Source organism: Lagenorhynchus albirostris, chromosome 11, assembly GCF_949774975.1.
Source record: "Lagenorhynchus albirostris chromosome 11, mLagAlb1.1, whole genome shotgun sequence".
NCBI lineage: Eukaryota > Metazoa > Chordata > Mammalia > Artiodactyla > Delphinidae > Lagenorhynchus > Lagenorhynchus albirostris.
Genome location: NC_083105.1, coordinates 42,995,847 through 43,013,840, shown reverse-complemented (window position 1 = coordinate 43,013,840; position 17,994 = coordinate 42,995,847). Strand labels below are relative to the sequence as shown.

Genomic DNA, 17,994 nt, shown 5'->3' with positions numbered 1-17,994 from the left:
CTGTGTTCCTGATTACAAAGATTAAATATTGGATAAAAAAACTCTCTATACCCCTATGACTAAAATTATCTTAGAGGAAATAAAAATAAAATAATTATAGTAAATTTCTAATAGCCTTTGGGGGACAAAATGGCTATTTTCTTTTTTCGTCTATTATATACTCCCTTAATTGTCCATCATAAGAACACTTACTTTTATGATTTAAGACTACTTTGTATTTTAAAAATAGGGTTTCCTGGGCTTCCCCGGTGGCGCAGTGGTTAAGAATCAGCCTGCCAATGCAGGGGACATGGGTTCGAGCCCTGGTCTGGGAAGATCCCACATGCCGCAGAGCAACTAAGCCCGTGCGCCACAACTACTGAGCCTGCACTCTAGAGCCCGCGAGCCACAACTACTGAGCCCACATGCCACAACTACTGAAGCCCGTGTGCCTAGAGCCCATGCTCCGCAACAAGAGAAGCCACCGCAATGAGAAGCCCGCGCACCGCAACAAAGAGTAGCCCCTGCTTGCCACAACTAGAGAAAGCCCGCGCACAGCAGCGAAGACCCAACACAGCCAAACATAAATAAATAAAATAAATTTATAAATAATAAATTAAAAAGAAAAATAGGGCTTCCCTGGTGGCGCAGTGGTTGAGAGTTCGCCTGCCGATGCAGGGGACATGGGTTCGTGTCCCGGTCCGGGAAGATCCCATGTGCCGCGGAGCGGCTGGGCCTGTGAGCCATGGCCACTGAGCCTGAGCATCCGGAGCCTGTGCTCCGCAACGGGAGAGGCCATGACAGTGAGAGGCCCGTGTACCGCAAAAAATAAATAAATAAACTACAATGATCCCCTATCTTAAAAACATAAATTTGTCCTAAAATTATTCTGTTTTGAATACTATGATTTATTTTATAATTTTTATTTTATCTACTATCTCACAATGGTTTTTCCTAAAAACAATAAAGTTTTACTTGATGTCTATAATATATACAATATATTTGTATAAATGAAGGCTTTTCCAATTCCTTCTATTTGCATGACCACTATAATGTATATATGTTTCTTTAAATGTCTTTCTCAGTCTTCATATTTGCCACAATTTAGAGAGAATATCTGAGCATAATTAGGTTTTAGATGTAATGGTCTTCATTACTGCACTGGTTTGATAAACTGTATTCTAGGTAGCATGAGGAAAAAGTCACCTTGGATATTTCCATTATATTAAATGAAATGAGATAACAATACTCTGATGAATAAGAATCTTTTTTTTTTTTTCTGTTCTCCTTGTCTAATTTGCTTGCTGCTACAACGTCCATTCTTCAGCGTCTTTTCTTAGAACACAGCACCCTTCACTGATGGCCCCGTTTCCATGTAATAAGCAGGACAATCAGTGCCATCTATTATCGTCAGTCAGATGTTTCTCTGTAAAATAAGGACTAAGCATTTGGTCCCACTGGCAATGTCTCTGTGTAAAAAATTAAAGCACACTAATATGTAAACATTATTTCAGCTTGATGCTGTTACTTTATTGGGGAACTTTAAGTACCACAAACATCTGTTTAACCATCAATGTTCATGTTCTTACAAATGTATTTTCAGTGGACAGATGATAAATTAAAGTGTCACTGTTCTCCAAGTGATAATTTTCTAGGATTTTGTATTAATGTTAGTCTAACAAGCTTCTTATAGCAATGATAAAGTCACACACTACACGTCGGCTTTGAATTTCTTCACTAGGAATATATATTTGGGGACCAGAAGAGACAAAAAGTAGTTAAAGAAGGTGGGCCCAAAGAAGGTAAGAAGAAACAATGACTTTGTAGGGAAGAATCATAGAGGAATACATTCTTGTAGATAAGAGAACTAATGGAATTGTTCATATGGTAATAAAAACCCACTGAGAAAACTACCAGACACTGAGCATGACTCTGGAGAACAACAACAAGAATGGAACGGTGCCCCTATGCAGAAGTTCGTAAGGAGTATGGGCAAGAAGTCTATATACATACAATCAAATTCTAGCGGAAGATAGTATACCTCATCTCCTTGGCCACGTCTCATTAAAAGTGATGAAAAAATATCACAGGGATAGAAAACAGGAAACATTGCTATCACTGACCCAGAAATACTAAGATATAAAGCAAACAGAATTGAACGAATCGAGACGCAGATTCAGGGGAGAGGGAGAATGGAATTCAATACAGGTGCAAGAGGAAGCTTTTCTGGGAGTTGGTCCAATTCTTCCCACAGAGATCCAGAAGCCAGAGGAACCAGAGGCAACGGGCCCTAATACAAGGAGCTGGCTGTGGGACAACTCCTTGGAAGTTCCTGAATTACTTTAGTGGCTGGCTATAGAATTTTCCCTCAGGATATAGCCAGCAAGAATAGCTCTCTAAATTATGTAGAGATTCAACAGTAGAGCAGACAGTTTCTATTAGGTGTGTTGGTGTGATAGAGAAAAGTAAAGTAAACTTCTTAGTACCTCAGATTTCCTCAAAGAGCATGGAGAAAAAGAAAAGAGAAAGGTCACCCTGCATTAACTGAAATTCACTAAATTTCTTTCCCCAAATACAGCTTCCTTTCTTAGGCCTTGAGAGGGTCCCTAGCTTGCCCACCTGCTCCTCCCTACACACCCTGAAGGGAATTCTTTGTTTCTGCATGATCCTGCCTATCTACCCACAAAACACTATAATCACCCCCACTCTCTTTCAAAGGAAAAGATATTTCAAGAAAATAAATACTATAAAAAAGAACAAAGGTGAAAGAATAGAAAAAAAATACCCATAGAGGGACCAGAGTTAATACCAGAAACGAGACAGAACTTTAAAAATTATTTAACTGGTATCTTCACAGAGATTCCTGAAGACACTCTATCCATTAAATGAGAACATACTGAAATGGAAAAGGAGAAGTCAGAAAATAAATGATTTACTGGATACTACAAAAATGTTGCCCAAATGGAAAAGTCAGTGTACCGGGTTAAATGGTATCAACCCACATGCATATTCACCCCAAACCTCAGAATGTCCTTATTTTGAAATAGCATCTTTGCAGAGGTATTGTAATTAGTTAAATTAAGATGCGGTCATACTGGGTTAGTAAGGGCTATAATCCAAAAATTAGTGTCTTTATAAGAAGAGAAAACTGAGAGAGACACACAAGGAAGATCAGCTTGTGAAAAGGGTGGCAGAGATTGGAGTGACGTGACTACAAATCGAGGAACACCAAAGATTGCCAGGAACCACCAGAAGCTAGGAGAGAGCCATGGAGCAGATTTTTCCCTCAAAACCTTCAAAAGAAACCAATCCTGCTGAGACCTGGATTTCAGACTTCTAGCCTCTAGAACTATGAGAGAATAAAGTTCTGTTGTTTCAAGACATCAAGTTTGTGGTAGTTTGCTACAACAACTCAGAGAAACTAATACAGCCAGTTAAATGCTGTAATACTGTATCTACAAAGTGATAGAGAAACTCAGAGGAAGAAATGAACTGCTTTTGAGAGAGTTTAGAAGGTGTCAAGTAAGACTTGATAATTATACAGGCTATTGAAAGATGACTGAATCAACTTGTTACATAGAGGAGAAGAAAGTATTCTAGGCTGTGAAAACAGTGCACAAATGTGCAACAGTGTGAATGCACCTCCTATTCAGGAATGGCAAAGCATGCAGTCTGACTGGTAGAGCTGTGAGAGCTATTATTATGTTTATGGATGATGGGCAGATTCTGGAGAGCCAGACTAAGGAAAATATAGTTTAATATGTAGCCAAAGGAAAGGGATAACAAGGTTGTAAGCAAGAAAATAGCATGGTACATTAATGCTTTAGAAGGAATTACTCTGCCTTGGATCTGAACACACCATCTTCTTCCCATTTTAACTCCTTTGGTGCCTGTTTTCATTTCTGCTTTTCTTCCTCACTACCTTTGCTCCTTCCTGGACTTTTATCTAAAGGAAATATTTATTTAAAGCAATTTAAAAGAGTATTTTAAAGCCACAGAATCTTCTTGGTATTTTTTAAATCTCCAATTCACTTTAAGCTTCTAGTTTTGGAGTCTACATGAGCTACTATATTGAACTAGTCAGTTCCATTTCATAGAAATTATGCAAAAATTAATATTATTTTCTTGGGCTTTAAACCAAAAAAGCTGACATTTATTGTACAGAGGACTTCTTACTCCTCACCACCTTTTTATGGTGGTGAATTACTGCAACCAAAAAATTTAAGGGGCATACTCTGCATCTAATTTCACAACTATAAAATCTATGAAATAGCTATTAATAATCGAGTAATTGGTACTGAAGTATAAAAGATAAACCACAAAACATAATACAAAATATTATAGGGCTTCCCTGGTGGCGCAGTGGTTGAGAGTCCGCTTGCTGATGCAGGGGACACGGGTTTGTGCCCCAGTCCTGGAGGATCCCACATGCCGCGGAGCGGCTGGGCCCGTGAGCCATGGCCGCTGAGCCTGAGCTCCCGGAGCCTGTGCTCCGCGACGGGACAGGCCACAACAGTGAGAGGCCCGCGTACCGGGGGAAAAAAAAAAAAATATATATATATATATATATATATATATATATATATATGTTACAGTGTTAAATCCCATGAAAGAATAACTGTTGATTTCTCAAATCATATAACCACTGACTCTTGAATTAGAAAAAAGTCATAAAGTTTGTCTTGTTCCATTGTGCAAACAGAAACTAGGGAGACATTCTTGACGTCTCTCTCTGCCTCATTCACTGCATGTAATTAATAGACAATTCCACTTTAATTATGTTCATTTTACTTCCTCCCTCTGGCCACTGTTTTAATTAAGATCACAGGTATCTCTGACCTGGATTACTGCAATAACATGCTAAACTGCAGCTCTTCTGAGAAACTTGTACTCATTTTCCCCAGCCCCATCCCCTCTTCAAGTATAAAGGTTTCAGAATAATATTCCCAATTACAAACATGCCTGCCATTGCTCTGCTTAAAATCCTTCAAAAGCTCCCCACTACCACCAGAGGAAGACCAGACCTTCTCAACAGAGCTTACCAAGCCTCTGGATCCAACCTCAGCTTCTGTCTCCTGCCCTATCTCCGCATCCCTCACGCAACGCTGTAGCTGTCCTGAATTACTTACAGTATCTTGCACAGGCCTTGCCTTCTTTCCCTTTTAGGACTTTGTTTCAGCTCTTCTCTCTAAAAAGTCTGGCTATTTCCTCCTCTTCATCTTCTGGTACCAACAGAGGCATATTTCCTCCAGGAAGTCTTTTTCCCACCTTGGCAAGACTACGTTAACTTCTACTGGAGCTCTCCTGACACTGCACTATCATTTCCCTTCTGTTCTCCTCCAGGACACCACAACTCCTTAAAGGCGGGAAATATGCCTTTACCTTGCCACTCGTAAAATGCCTGGTATATAATACATACACATTAGATATTGTTCTAATTAATCACCCTTTATTCATTAGGGATAGAATTACTCCTACAATTTTCTGGACAGTAATCCAAGACCCATACGAAAAATCTCAGGAACAGACAACTTATTTTTTTATTAACATTCTAAATGCTAGAAAGTTCCCTTAAGGTGGGCTATTGTAACCACACTATCTCCCAAAATAAGCAATGCTTGTCGTAAAGAATAGTGATGATGATGACGATGATGATAATAATATTACAGCTAAAATTTAGAGAACCAGGCACTATGCTGGCTTCTGAACATGACTATGCTCAATCCACCCTTCTAACGATTCCTTGAGTCAGATAAAATTATTATCTCCCCAGTCCAGATGAAAAGAGGGAGGCTTAAAGAAGCAACTTTGTGAAAGTTATACAGCAAGCAAGTGGTACAGTCAGGATTCGAACTCAGCCAACTGAGTTTTAATTCACACCACTTCACTTCGCATTAATTCACTCGCATCTCAAAACCAACTGTCAGCTAGTCCTTCAACTCTTTGGCCTGAAAAAGAGCTGTAGTAAAAATGATATTAATAATAATAATAAAATTAAAAAATAAAAACCTAGTTAACTTTGTTTTAAACTAGTCTCTGAGTTCATCTGTCCATGGAACTCTTTTGAGGGGCAACATCTGTTAACACCCTGAAGAGCTGCAGATCTAGAAAACACACTTTGATACTGGTCCAAGCATGATTATTATCTTAATTCACTGTTAAATTGTATTTGCTTTGGCAGCAGTCACATCACAGTACTGTCATGTACTGGGTCAGTAGCCAACTACAACCCCAAAGATGTTCATCTTATCTGACTCCTATCCAAATCCTACTGCAGTGAGACCTGGGAAGTAAAAATTTTAGTCATCATCTTAAATTATTCCTATCTAAGTTTCAGAACCACTATTTTGGAATAAACTGAGATAACAGTGTTTATTCCTGCCCTGGACTGAATATCCATCTCATTAGAAAATCTCATTTATAAGCCCAGAAGCCCTCTCTTCCTCTGAAGCTTGTTTTCCTGCCTTCTGATCCTTTTATTACCCCATATAACATGGCATGGTATTCTCTATCAAACTTCCATGTTTGCACACTACTCTGTTAACCTAATCCTTGATTGCTGGGAAAAACTTTATCTCTTGCCCGTTAACTAAAATCTCATCTCCTCTGTATAGGAGACTGGGTCCTTCCCAAATCTGTGTGTCCACACTATACCAATATCTCTATTATAGTGTTAATGCATTATATTGTAACTATGGACATACAGTTGTTCTTTTCCAATAGAATACAAGCATTTTGAAGGCAAATGCCAAATTTTAACCATTGCATTCTCAGTACTAACCTAGTTTTGGCCAATAGTTGAAGCTCAATAACTGTCAGCAGAGAGATTCAAAGGCATTTGAAAACTTTCATCTTTGATGCTTCCAGTTTGTTTAGCTGAGAAAAATGTACTAATACCTGGTGACGGCACACTACTTCATCAACCAAGTGATGCAAGCCAAGGTAGAGGAAACACAAAATGTTGTTGACAAAGAAACCTAGCAGTGAAGCACAAAGTCAAGTACTCAAAAGTAAAGTTACCAAGAAATCACCTATATAGAGAAATTTAAGATGAATTAAATCCATGATTAATACATAAATAGAAAAATGAATAAGTATTGAAAACAATCACTAAATTTTAAAAAAACTGAAGAACTGATAGTATGCACATGTTACAACTAAAAACTGAGCACTGGACTCTCAGGAGAAGGTGAAACAACTAAAGAATCCTGTTTCTGAATTAAGACTAATCCATTTTGAATGTCATTGCAGCCTATTAGTACATTAAAATGTATTTGATTTCATTAATTTGCATGAATTTTATATCTCTAGCATTGTACTCCAAATATCAAAGCACAGTCAACACCATTTTGAACCTAGGAATTAAGCATAAGCTCACAAATGTTTCTCCATCATGATACAAATATGATGGTTGTTCAACTTGATGCACCCACTAATCATTTTATATGACCCTCATAGGTCACTCAGGCCTGATAATAAAGTTCCAGCTAAAAAAAAAAAAAAAGGCTACTTGCTACTTTAGATTCCATTTGCACAAAAAAAGGGCCAGCTAAATCTCTGTTCTGTCCATTTCCTACTCAATTTATATGAAAGATGGGTTTCATTAAGAGTATTTTAATAATTTTCATAATTGCCCTCTCGCTATTCACCCCAAGAGAGAAACAGGACAATTTAAACAGTAAATCAAACTATAATGATGCATTGTTCTGTTTTCCTAAATAACAATTTTATCCAAATTAATATATTGGGTTGGCCAAAAAGTTCATTCGGGTTTTTCCATAACATCTTACTGAAAAATCCGAATGAACTTTTCGGCCAGCCCAATAGTAAGGAAGCTTCCTCTTGTTATGATTACTTTGCCATTATTTCCAATACAGTTATTACACAATATTCACTTTTAGCAAATGGCATTTTATCCTTAATCAATAAACAGAAATATAAGGAACCCTATACCTGAATTTCTGTTGTATAATTTACAAACACAGATACAAAATTTACAGAAATTCTGAATAATCTCTCCCTTTCATTAAGCCCAATCTGACAAACTACTCAATGAATAATTTTATATTCATCCAAATTGTTTTTGCTTAAACATAATTCATAAACATGTCTTAAATTTAGAATTAACAATATTATTTGGATATCATGACAATATTATCTAGGATCACTTTATTTTATAAAAAAATTTGCATTTTATCATTTAGTGAATAACTTTCAAATTCTGGACAAGGTATTGGTGTAAAATAAGAGAATGTCTGTGGTCAAAAGGTGGCATATTTTCGTCACTTGGACTTTCTCCATGGAGACAACTCAAAGGAGAACACCTTCCATTGCTGAGACCAAATCACATATCACTTGCCAAGAAGGGCTATCTTGACCTTTGCTCCAGTTTTTAAAGATATCAGCAACGTTGTCAGATACATAAAGAATGGCAAAGCTCCAAGAGCTGACAGCAAACCCACCAGAGTATTCAAACAGAAAATGAAGATGACACTGAGGTGTCTGCATAGGATTTTCTTAATACATGAACACTGAGGAAATGTCAGATTACAAAGATGTCTCTATCATTATGAGCTTTCAGAAGAAAAGGTCAATCAACTAACCATAGCAATTATGGAGTACTTTTTTCCCAATATTACCAGAAACTTCTTCTGTTTTGATTCCTATAAATGCGTTCTTTCAAACATTCCAAAAATTATAATGCTGCTTTACATCCCACCACAAGGAAGGAAACACCACCTGTGGATAACTGTCTACTAAAAGAAGGTTGAGGAAAAGTTTTTCTGTCCTGTATTTGCTGACCTCAAACAATATATAATCTCATTTTCAGATCTTAAAAACCACTCCAAGTATCTTTCACTCTGATTTACCAGTTATTCCTGTGTAAAGCCAACCATGATCTGGTTAATTACATGTGAGAAAAGAATGTTCTATAAAACACATTAACCATCACCAATAGGTTGAACTAGGGCTGCATTTAAAAATTCCAAAGGCAATAAGTCCAATAAAAGTAGAAAAACATATTACAAAAGACACACACACACAAGGATAAAGGGAAAAAATAGGAGGTAAGTGCACAGGCAGGTTAGTTTTGAGGCTTTAAAGGTAGTAGAACAGTAAGATATAGAACTGGTAGAGAAGGCAGCAATGGAAGGATTCATCTGGAGGGGATCTGGAAATAGAGGGAATATCTAAAACAGTGACAATAGGACATGGAAGAGGACAGACCCTACCCCAACTAACATACTTACTGCTTCCCAGAAGCTAAAATCTGTGCACCTAACGTTAAACCCAACCCAGACTAAGCAATCAAGATTGAATGCGAAGAGCGCCAGGGGTCAGAAGATCTAAATTCTAGCCCTGCTACTGTCACTAACTAGCCAAGGCTATGAACAAGCCAGCTGCTTTTTCTGTGAGTTGAGGTAACTGTGTCAGGTGATCACCAGTTTCCTTCCAATTCTAAGTCTCATGCACACTAGAAGTCTGTTTTATATACCAATCTCATTCAAAGAGTATATATTATATATATAAATATGCACATGCACACATACAAATTAATATTCTCAATCAAAACTTTAAGCAATACTCCCATGAGTCTCTTCCTTCATTTATCCATATAAAAATTTTATAAACATATACAAATCCTGAGTGTGTATCTACAGTATGCCAGTGAATATGTTTTTATGTAAATATGTATATACTGAAATAGAAAAACTATTTTTTCCCAAAAGAGAAATATGGTGCTCTATATAATACCTACATATATTTCTCTTGAAATAGTCTTCATTAATGAGTACATTAAAATACAAGCTTATGAAGTGTGCTAGACAGCATACCATTCCCTATGCTTACTCTGATAGAGTGAGCTGTGAAAGAGATTAGGACTAAATAATTTGACACTATTTTGTAAACACTTCAATGTGTTAGGCATACCTGTAAATCCTCAAGTGAGTAAGACTTTCCCTTCTGTATAAGATACGGGAAGGGGAAAACGCTGGTGTCTTTGACAAGGCTCTATTCAAATGGAAATAAAACTGAGATTATCTAATCAGTTATCCTTGTGGGTGGATGGGTATACACCTGCACTGAATCTTAGACTTAGGAAATGACAGAGCCGATCATCTTTATGGGTTTCATGACAGAGCCACAGCAAAATGACTTCCTGAGATCAATATGTGGTTGAGAGAAAGCTGTTTTCAATGGAAACAAGAAGCTAGGAGCTAACCTGTTTCTATGGTAACCAGAGCAGCAGTTACCCAACAGCTGTAGGGAAAAAGAAGGGCAGAAAGTTAAAATGCAAAAAACAAAAGAAATCCATACTAGTTTACCCTATTAGGGTGATGGTCCCTAGAGTACAATCAAAACCAGTGCAGACATACTGTTCCCCCCACCCAAGGGATTTTTAGCAATCACTATCCTTATTTTTCCTCCAAACCTCAAAATCTTAGAGCTGGAAGGAAGTTTGGATACTTATCTAGTCCAGTGTGTCATCCCCATTTTTTTCTTTCAGAATAAGGCTGAAGGATATCAAGACTCAAGAAGATGAAGTAAATTCTTTAAGGTCACACAGCTAGTTGTGAAATCAAGGTTAGTGCCTAGGTCTCATGGATTCCAACTCAGGCATTTTTCCAATGCTGTTTCCATATATTCTCTACTTCTAGTCTCTTCTCCTCCCAACACCCACATTTTAGTCACTTTCTGAGAAAATATTGACTACAGAGTATTAAAATTAATCACCACCCTTCAACCTATGAGAAAAGCAAAAAAGCAATGCTATCCTGTCATAAAAAAAAAAAAATCTTGACTGCTCTTCCAAAAGAAAAGCCCTTCATACTTCAAAAAGAATTGAATTAAGTTTATATCATATATTGATGGTTATTGTTTAGATTATGTTGCCACTCTATATTTCCTTATGGAGATCTGTTTTTATATGTTATCAGTCCTTTAGTGTCCTTTACTATTTCATTCAGATATACTTTAAAGGTTGCCATAATAAAAAGGATAAATGACTCAGAATTTGAAAAATATATGAGATCTAAAAACTGCATTTACTTTATTTGCAGTAGTAAAAATAAATAGTAATGATACATATTTCTAATGGGAAAGGTTGACCTGCATTTCTTTATAAACCTACACATTTCCTTGTTTTCACTTGCTTTGAAAATAAGCTTCTTGACAGAGAAGAAAAATTTCCTTGACTCTCATTTAGTATTGTTAACTCAGTTCTACAGATGAACTCTTGGGAAAATATAACAGAAAAAAGTCATACCTAATCTGTCCAGCTATTCACCTTTGGCATGCCTAATGCCCCAGCAATGGATCAGATCACCTAGTTTGTGATAAAATACACTACTGAAAATACAATTCTATTAGAGTTACCTGTTTTTTTAAAATTATATGTTGAATGAGGCACTCTTTGATCTTATCCAATGCTCAGAATATAAGAATAAAATTAATTTATGAACTATACAATTAGTGGCCTGGAAAAGGTCAAAGGACACTTAGATGCTTATACAGCAAATGCAAACACACCAGACTATTACACCAAACTCTTTTTAGGGGCCTGAAGTTTGGATTTGCATTGTCATATGGTTGGTCATAACTTGTAATTAAAATGCAAGGGATGAAGACACTCGACCACACTGCAAATAATTCAGTTGTTTGGTATATGTACATCGTTTAACATATTCTTCAATAATGCTGCAGAAAGAGAGTGTATAAATCACTTTGAAAAACAGAAAAATCAAGATTGAAAAAGCCTAACATTTTCACATAATAAAATAAAGACTAACAATACCTTAAGACCATCATTTCTTTTTTTTTTTTTGGTCACCCCCTGCAGCTTGTGGGATGTTAGTTCCCCAACCAGGGATTGAACCCTGGGCCCTCTGCAGTGAAAGCACGGGCGTCTTAACCAGTGGGTCGCCAGGGAATTTCTGAGACCATCATTTCTAGATGGAATATTTTCCTGCACATCTAGGCAATATTTCTATGTGAGATTTTTTTTTGAGGAAAACATCTATAATATTTCTGGAATTTTGTTTGTTGTTATTTTGTTGCATTTTTAATTGAATAGATAATGTTTTAGGAGATATCTTATTATAAATAGAGTGGCGAGCTTATTGAGGGCAAAGCACTATATCTTCTCATGCATTCCCAGTAGCTTACATAGTTTCTGGTACAGTGACTGCATAATCAGTATTCACTGACTAAATAAACATTCTAAAATTTTAATAATTAAGAGCAATATTTTATAAACAAGCTATATTTGACCATTAATTCTTTTAACTGGAGCAAGGCTCACAAAACAAGAATTAATACACTTTCTTTCTTTAATCTTAATATATGACTCAAATTGTCTTTGCCTTATTATAATTTTTTAAAATTAAACGTTACACTTAAAGCTAGCAAATAGCTACTTAGATAATTTCTCTCCTGTTTTGTTTGGTGCTTTGAGGTAGAGGAAAAAATGGCCCATAGAAAGTAAATTACATATTTGCAATTCTGAATCCAATTCTAGATATTTAAGTTTAAATTTTAATAGTTTTAAGGAGTATATTTTAGTAATGCTGTGGAAATAAACAATTTAAAATACTAATAAAGTATATTTTCAAGATTATAAAAATGGTGGATTCACTATCATAATCCAAGTATAGTCAGGATTATCTGCATATAGTGGTATATAGATAAAGGTCTGGAGAACATATACGAAGTGATCCAGACCCACACCAAAAAGCCAACATCTTAAATATGGTTCTATGGCAGTTTTTTTGTTTTGTTTTGTTTTTCTTTTCTAAAATTCTCTTTGAGAGTAAAAAAAAAAAAAAAAAATGGTCTATCAGGTAATCAAAGATACACATGCTGCCAAGGAAGGGCCACACTCTAGACCAGAACCTAATTCAATCACTTTCCCTCCTTCCCCCAAAAAATAAGTGAAAAGAAGAGGGAGATCTAATATAACCACTCTTAGCTCTGTAATATTGGGAAATTTTGCGCTTATATTATCTTTCAAACTTCTAAAAAATCTAGAAGTTCTATTAAAGAATTTCTGCCTGGTGCCTGTTCACTTACTATTATATGCCTTCATAGGAAAGCGCATACAAGCTTCATTTCCTTCTAAAACTTAGACATTAAATTGGAAATACACAATGCAGAACATTTTTACAAAAACATCTACGCCTCCTTGTTTTTTACTATTTGTAAGTATCACTCAATGGCATCAACGGAATAATCTCACCTTTTCTTTCCTGATCTCATTTTCTGAACAACAGGTTTCCATGACAACTTATATTTAAATTTTTATAAATTTCTACTTTGGAATACTATTCTTAAGGATACAATTCATAAATGAAAAGTATAAACTTATTTACCAAGTTAACCTGAACAATTTAGACCTCTCAAATATGTATTTACATCATAAATTAAAAGTAATAGAGGAGGGGGAAATGCCAACCAAAACAAAAGGCAAAAATACAATGTTGTAGAATTCAATTAATTATCCAGTTCCTATCACTCTTGTTTCAGTCTTCCACTTTAGATCATAAAAGTTAGAAATTAAACATGTCTATTATAAAATTGAGCCAATCTCCTCAATGTTGGGAAAGGATAAGGACAATGTTGAAACAGGTGTAACAAATTGAAAATAGAATTTGGACAGTTAAAATTGTTCATCTCAAGTATATCAATAAAAGATGAACTAATGTAAAATGAAAAGTAAGAGGGCTTATAAAAGTTAAATACTTCTATTAAGAATGAGACTTGTGACAGTAAGACCACAGCTAAAACAAACCACTTGATAATTGATTTTATGTCTCCTAGAATCATGTCCATGCAAAATATAATTTCATCCAGTGACCTCCCAATGTAATTCTATTTATCAAATTAGTCAGATAACATTGTCTGTCAATCATCTGAACTAAAAGTGTCCATATAAAAATATTAAATCACATTTAAATAGAATGGTGACTTCTGAGTATTCTTCAGGCAACCCCTAATAATTTGAAAAGGGATTTTCTTGAAGACAAGTCCCACAAATGTTAGCCAATCTGAACAAAAAGGAAAACATTACATATCAACTGGTCAATAAAAATGGAAAGTTAAAACAGGCTTCATTTTAAGAAAACTGGAATCCCATATTTGCACTCTAATGTTGGGTGGTACAGCCAAAGACCTGGAAAAATATATATATATATACACACATATGTCATAGATGACCTTTCAAAGTTAGAATTCTAGTGACTGTCCTATGCTGCATTAAATCTCAAGAGCAACACTATATGCAGAGATTTCACAAGCCAGACAGTCAGTTATAATCAGTGGTTGTGGTGGAAAGGGCCTGGGGGGGATGTCATGAGACCTCCAGCATAATTTTGGCTCTGCTAATAACTCGCTGTATGACCTTGGCCCTCACTTAGTATCTGCAGTCTTCATTTTCCTCATCTACAAAATACAGGGTCCTCACGAGGTGATCTCAAAGAAATTTTCCAGGTCTATGATTCTGAGCTGATTCTGCTTCTAATGGCTCTTTGACCTTGTACTAATCTCTAATCTATCTGTGTTCTTTTCCTCACCTAAAAGGGATGCAGGTCAAATCCTTAATATTACTACAATGAAATCTTAGTAAGATTTAAAAAAAAACTATTTTCAGTTCAATAGTCTAGCCATTGACCAATAATCAATAGAATCAATTACCATAGCAATAATAAAAACTGAACATCTTAAAGTTTTTGCTGTGCAACCTGGTCTACAATAAAATGTATTCTATTATTATGAGGAAAGATAATAAAACTTCCTGTCTTTTTTTGTACCACATAAAATAAGAAAATTATAGGATGAGTCTGAAAACAAATGCAGATTATCTTTTTAGCTGCCAAGTGGAAAGAGCACTGTAGCACTCGGCTGAAATCCAAAACAACAGAGGTAAGGGTCATGAGTCTATGATTTAACTTAAATAAATAATATGCACTTTTTTTCCCCTGAATGCCAACTCTTGCTGAATTTATAGAATGGTCTTAGAAGGAAGATTTCAGAGTTGAAGTTAGTAATTCTACATTCAAATATGAGAACATGGGCATACTAGAATTTATGTATGCATTTAAATACCAGATCCCATAAAGTAGCAATGCTTTAAATTGTCTCTTTGATATTCTATTTCAAATTGAAAACAAAACATATCCTCAGACTTCTACTAAAGTGGTTTCAGAAGCACATCTTCTGACATGTTATCAGCTGCACAACATCTCAGATGCAGAGACTTCTGACATTCAGGGAAACACAATAATGAGGATATAGCCAAAGTTAAGCTGGGAGAATTCCCATTCTGCCCAAGGGGAATCTTTTCTGGGTGTCAGAAGCAAACCAGACACATGCAGTTACAAAGATTTAACTAAATACAGTACTCTGTTCTCACATATAATTAAAAACCATTCACATACTGTATAATTTTGGGTTGTTTATATTTCTTTTCTTTCCTTTAAAACTAGAGAAACCATTATTAGTTACTTTTATAATCTCTTCATTGGGATTTTGAAGAATTAATCGTGGGTATCAAGGACTAAATTTAAACTGTCACTCAAGCTAAAGACTGAAAAGAAAAATTGAGGATGGGGTCACAATCTATAGAGTATAATAAAGTTGCCTACAATCTAAATTACCCAGTCTTTATTTTAGAGACTCCCACTAAACCAGGATCACCAAAGTGACCAATTGGCGTTCAACCTGTAGAAAACACAGATACAGCACAAGGGGAAAGGCATCAGACTCCAAAATTCACTGTGCAGGTGGGCTATCCCGTCAACTCACGGGGACAAGTAAACCCAGCACTGCTCTCTCTTGGAAGGACACAGGCGCAAACAACATTCGGGAGATTTTCACAAAATGAACCTCCTGGCACACCCTCTCCCGGCCCAACCACGGACAAATATTCCATTTCTCCTCTACTGTCCTCAGATTAGATCCCTAATTGGAGCCACTGCTCTGGGGGAGTCAGGTGCGCAGCAGTGTCAGGTCTCACTGTAAAGGTCCAATAGTGATGACCAGAAGGCCTGAAGGGCCATCCGAGCTAAAGAAAACGTTGGAACAAGAGTTAGAAAAAGAAACTCAACAGAAAGTGTGATAGCGGTTTCAGAACAAGGGTCCGGACAGACTCGCCCAGAGTAGCCGACATTTGCCCTTTCGGTCCCATCTGCTGAAGTAAATCTCAGTTGCAGTTGAGGAGGAGAGGAGGGGGATGCTGGGGGGCGGGGGGTAGGGAGCAGGGAGGATCGGGGCCAGAGTCCCTGAGTTTACCCTGCACGGGAGGGGCCCCTCGTCTCCTGGTTAGGGAACCCTGTTCTCTTCTCCCCCTGCCCCCATCCCAGAGGCCTCGGCGGAAAACAGGAAGTTGCGGAAGGAGTTGGGAGAAGTTGGCGCAGCAGGGAAGGGGGCGACTCTGGCCTTACCCTGGCGGCTCTGGACGAGTAGGGGTCCTCAAAGAGGGCCCACATGCGGGGCTGCAGCCTCCTCCAGCGGCCGGACTTGCCGTCGGGGCCCCCCAGGCCCGCGGCGTCCTCGATGCCAAGCCTCTTGGCCGCCAGGTCCTCGTCGTCGCCAGGGTCGCCGCCGATGAGGTCGGGGGTCTCGAAGATGTCGAGCGCCTCTTCGGCGTCGCGGTGTTGCCGGTAAGTCATCCAGCAGCAGGGCTCCACGTCGGTCTCGTCGATGCCCCAGAAGGCCAGCTCCTCCTCGAACAGCGGCCCGCACACGTCGGCGGGGCAGTGCAGCTTGCCGGTGCGGTAGTAGTTGAGCACATAGGCGAAGACGCCCGGGTGCCGGTCGAAGAAGAACTCGCGGCTGCCCCGGGGGTAGTCGCCGCCGCCGCGGACGCTGCAGTTGCCCGCGCCGCCCTCGAAGCAGCCGCCCGGCCCGGGGGACAGCGGGGGCGGTCGCGGCGGCGGCGAGAGCGTAGGGGGCGACGGCTGCAGCTTGTCGCCCGCCGCCTTCAGGCAGTCGCCCTGGGGCTCGGAGGCGGCGAGAAGGGCCAGGCGCGTCCCGGGCAGGGTCTTGAGGGTGCTGCGGTAGGTTTCGTGCCGGGTGCCCCCGACATTGAGGATCACCCTCTCGTTGTTCTCGATCTTGCCCATCTCTGTGCCTTAGACATGACTGGGGGGAGGCGAACACAGCACCAAGTTAAAGATCTCGGCCGGCGGAGCCGCGCTGTGACTCCCACCCCCACTCCCAGCCCGAGAGTCCCAAGATGCAGGGTTGACAGAAAGGCGAGGGGCAAAGGGCCCTCCCAGGATGAGTTTGGCGCCCAGCCCTGTCCCCGCCTCAAGCATCATACCTTTACCAGGTTTCTAGAGAACTGAGGAGATAGCAGTCCGAATCTTCCTTGACCTTCCTTGACACCTTTTACCCGCCTCACACCTTTCTCCCTCTGCTCTGTCTCCTTCATCTTTTCACCCTTCACCTTCTCTGTCCTCTGTCCTCTCTCAAGTCTCACCTGTTCCCAGCCCCTAACTCTCCCCCCTCTCTCTCTCCCCAAACCCCTTATCTTTCCCTCCTAAGTCCTCCCCTCCCCCTCTCCCCACCCCCCGTCCTCTCCCAGTGCCCCGTCCCTTTCCTCCCTCATAGTCCGAGACCCTCTCCCTCCTACCCTCTCCGGGAGGCTGTTCCCTTAGGCAGGGAGTTCTCTCTGCCCAGGCAACTTGGCAGTGTTGGGTGAGAGACCCCCAGACTGGGCGGCGAGCCCCCACTAAACGCTGAACTCGGTGAACTCTGGACATCCCGCTGTTGCCGGCTCGCGGGGAGTGCCCCTTGCGCGACCTCTACTCCCCTTCCCGGGCCAGGCAAATAGACTGAACGCGGAAGTCAGAGCAAAAAAAAAGTCCCTGCTGGTGCCTTTCACCAGGGAGACCTCTCCCAAATTTCCTGATCCAATTTCCTTTTCACATTACTGCTATTGTTGAAATTATTATTACTTGGGAAAGGAAACTACTGACTAGGATCCATTTTGGGGAGCACAAGTGATCAGTGCAT

General features: G+C 38.9%; 1 protein-coding gene across 1 annotated transcript in view; it reads right to left on the bottom strand.

Moving 5' to 3' along the window:
• Positions 1-17,718, bottom strand: part of KCNC2 (potassium voltage-gated channel subfamily C member 2) — a 183,391-nt gene extending 165,673 nt beyond the window's left edge. The window contains exons 1-2 of the mRNA XM_060164766.1: positions 17,612-17,718; positions 16,419-17,118 (exon numbers count right to left, since the gene is read on the bottom strand). Coding sequence (XP_060020749.1) covers positions 16,419-17,099 — 681 coding nt within the window. The 5' untranslated portion in view covers positions 17,100-17,118; positions 17,612-17,718. The remainder of the gene's footprint in view (positions 1-16,418; positions 17,119-17,611) is intronic.
• Positions 17,719-17,994: the final 276 nt, after the last annotated feature.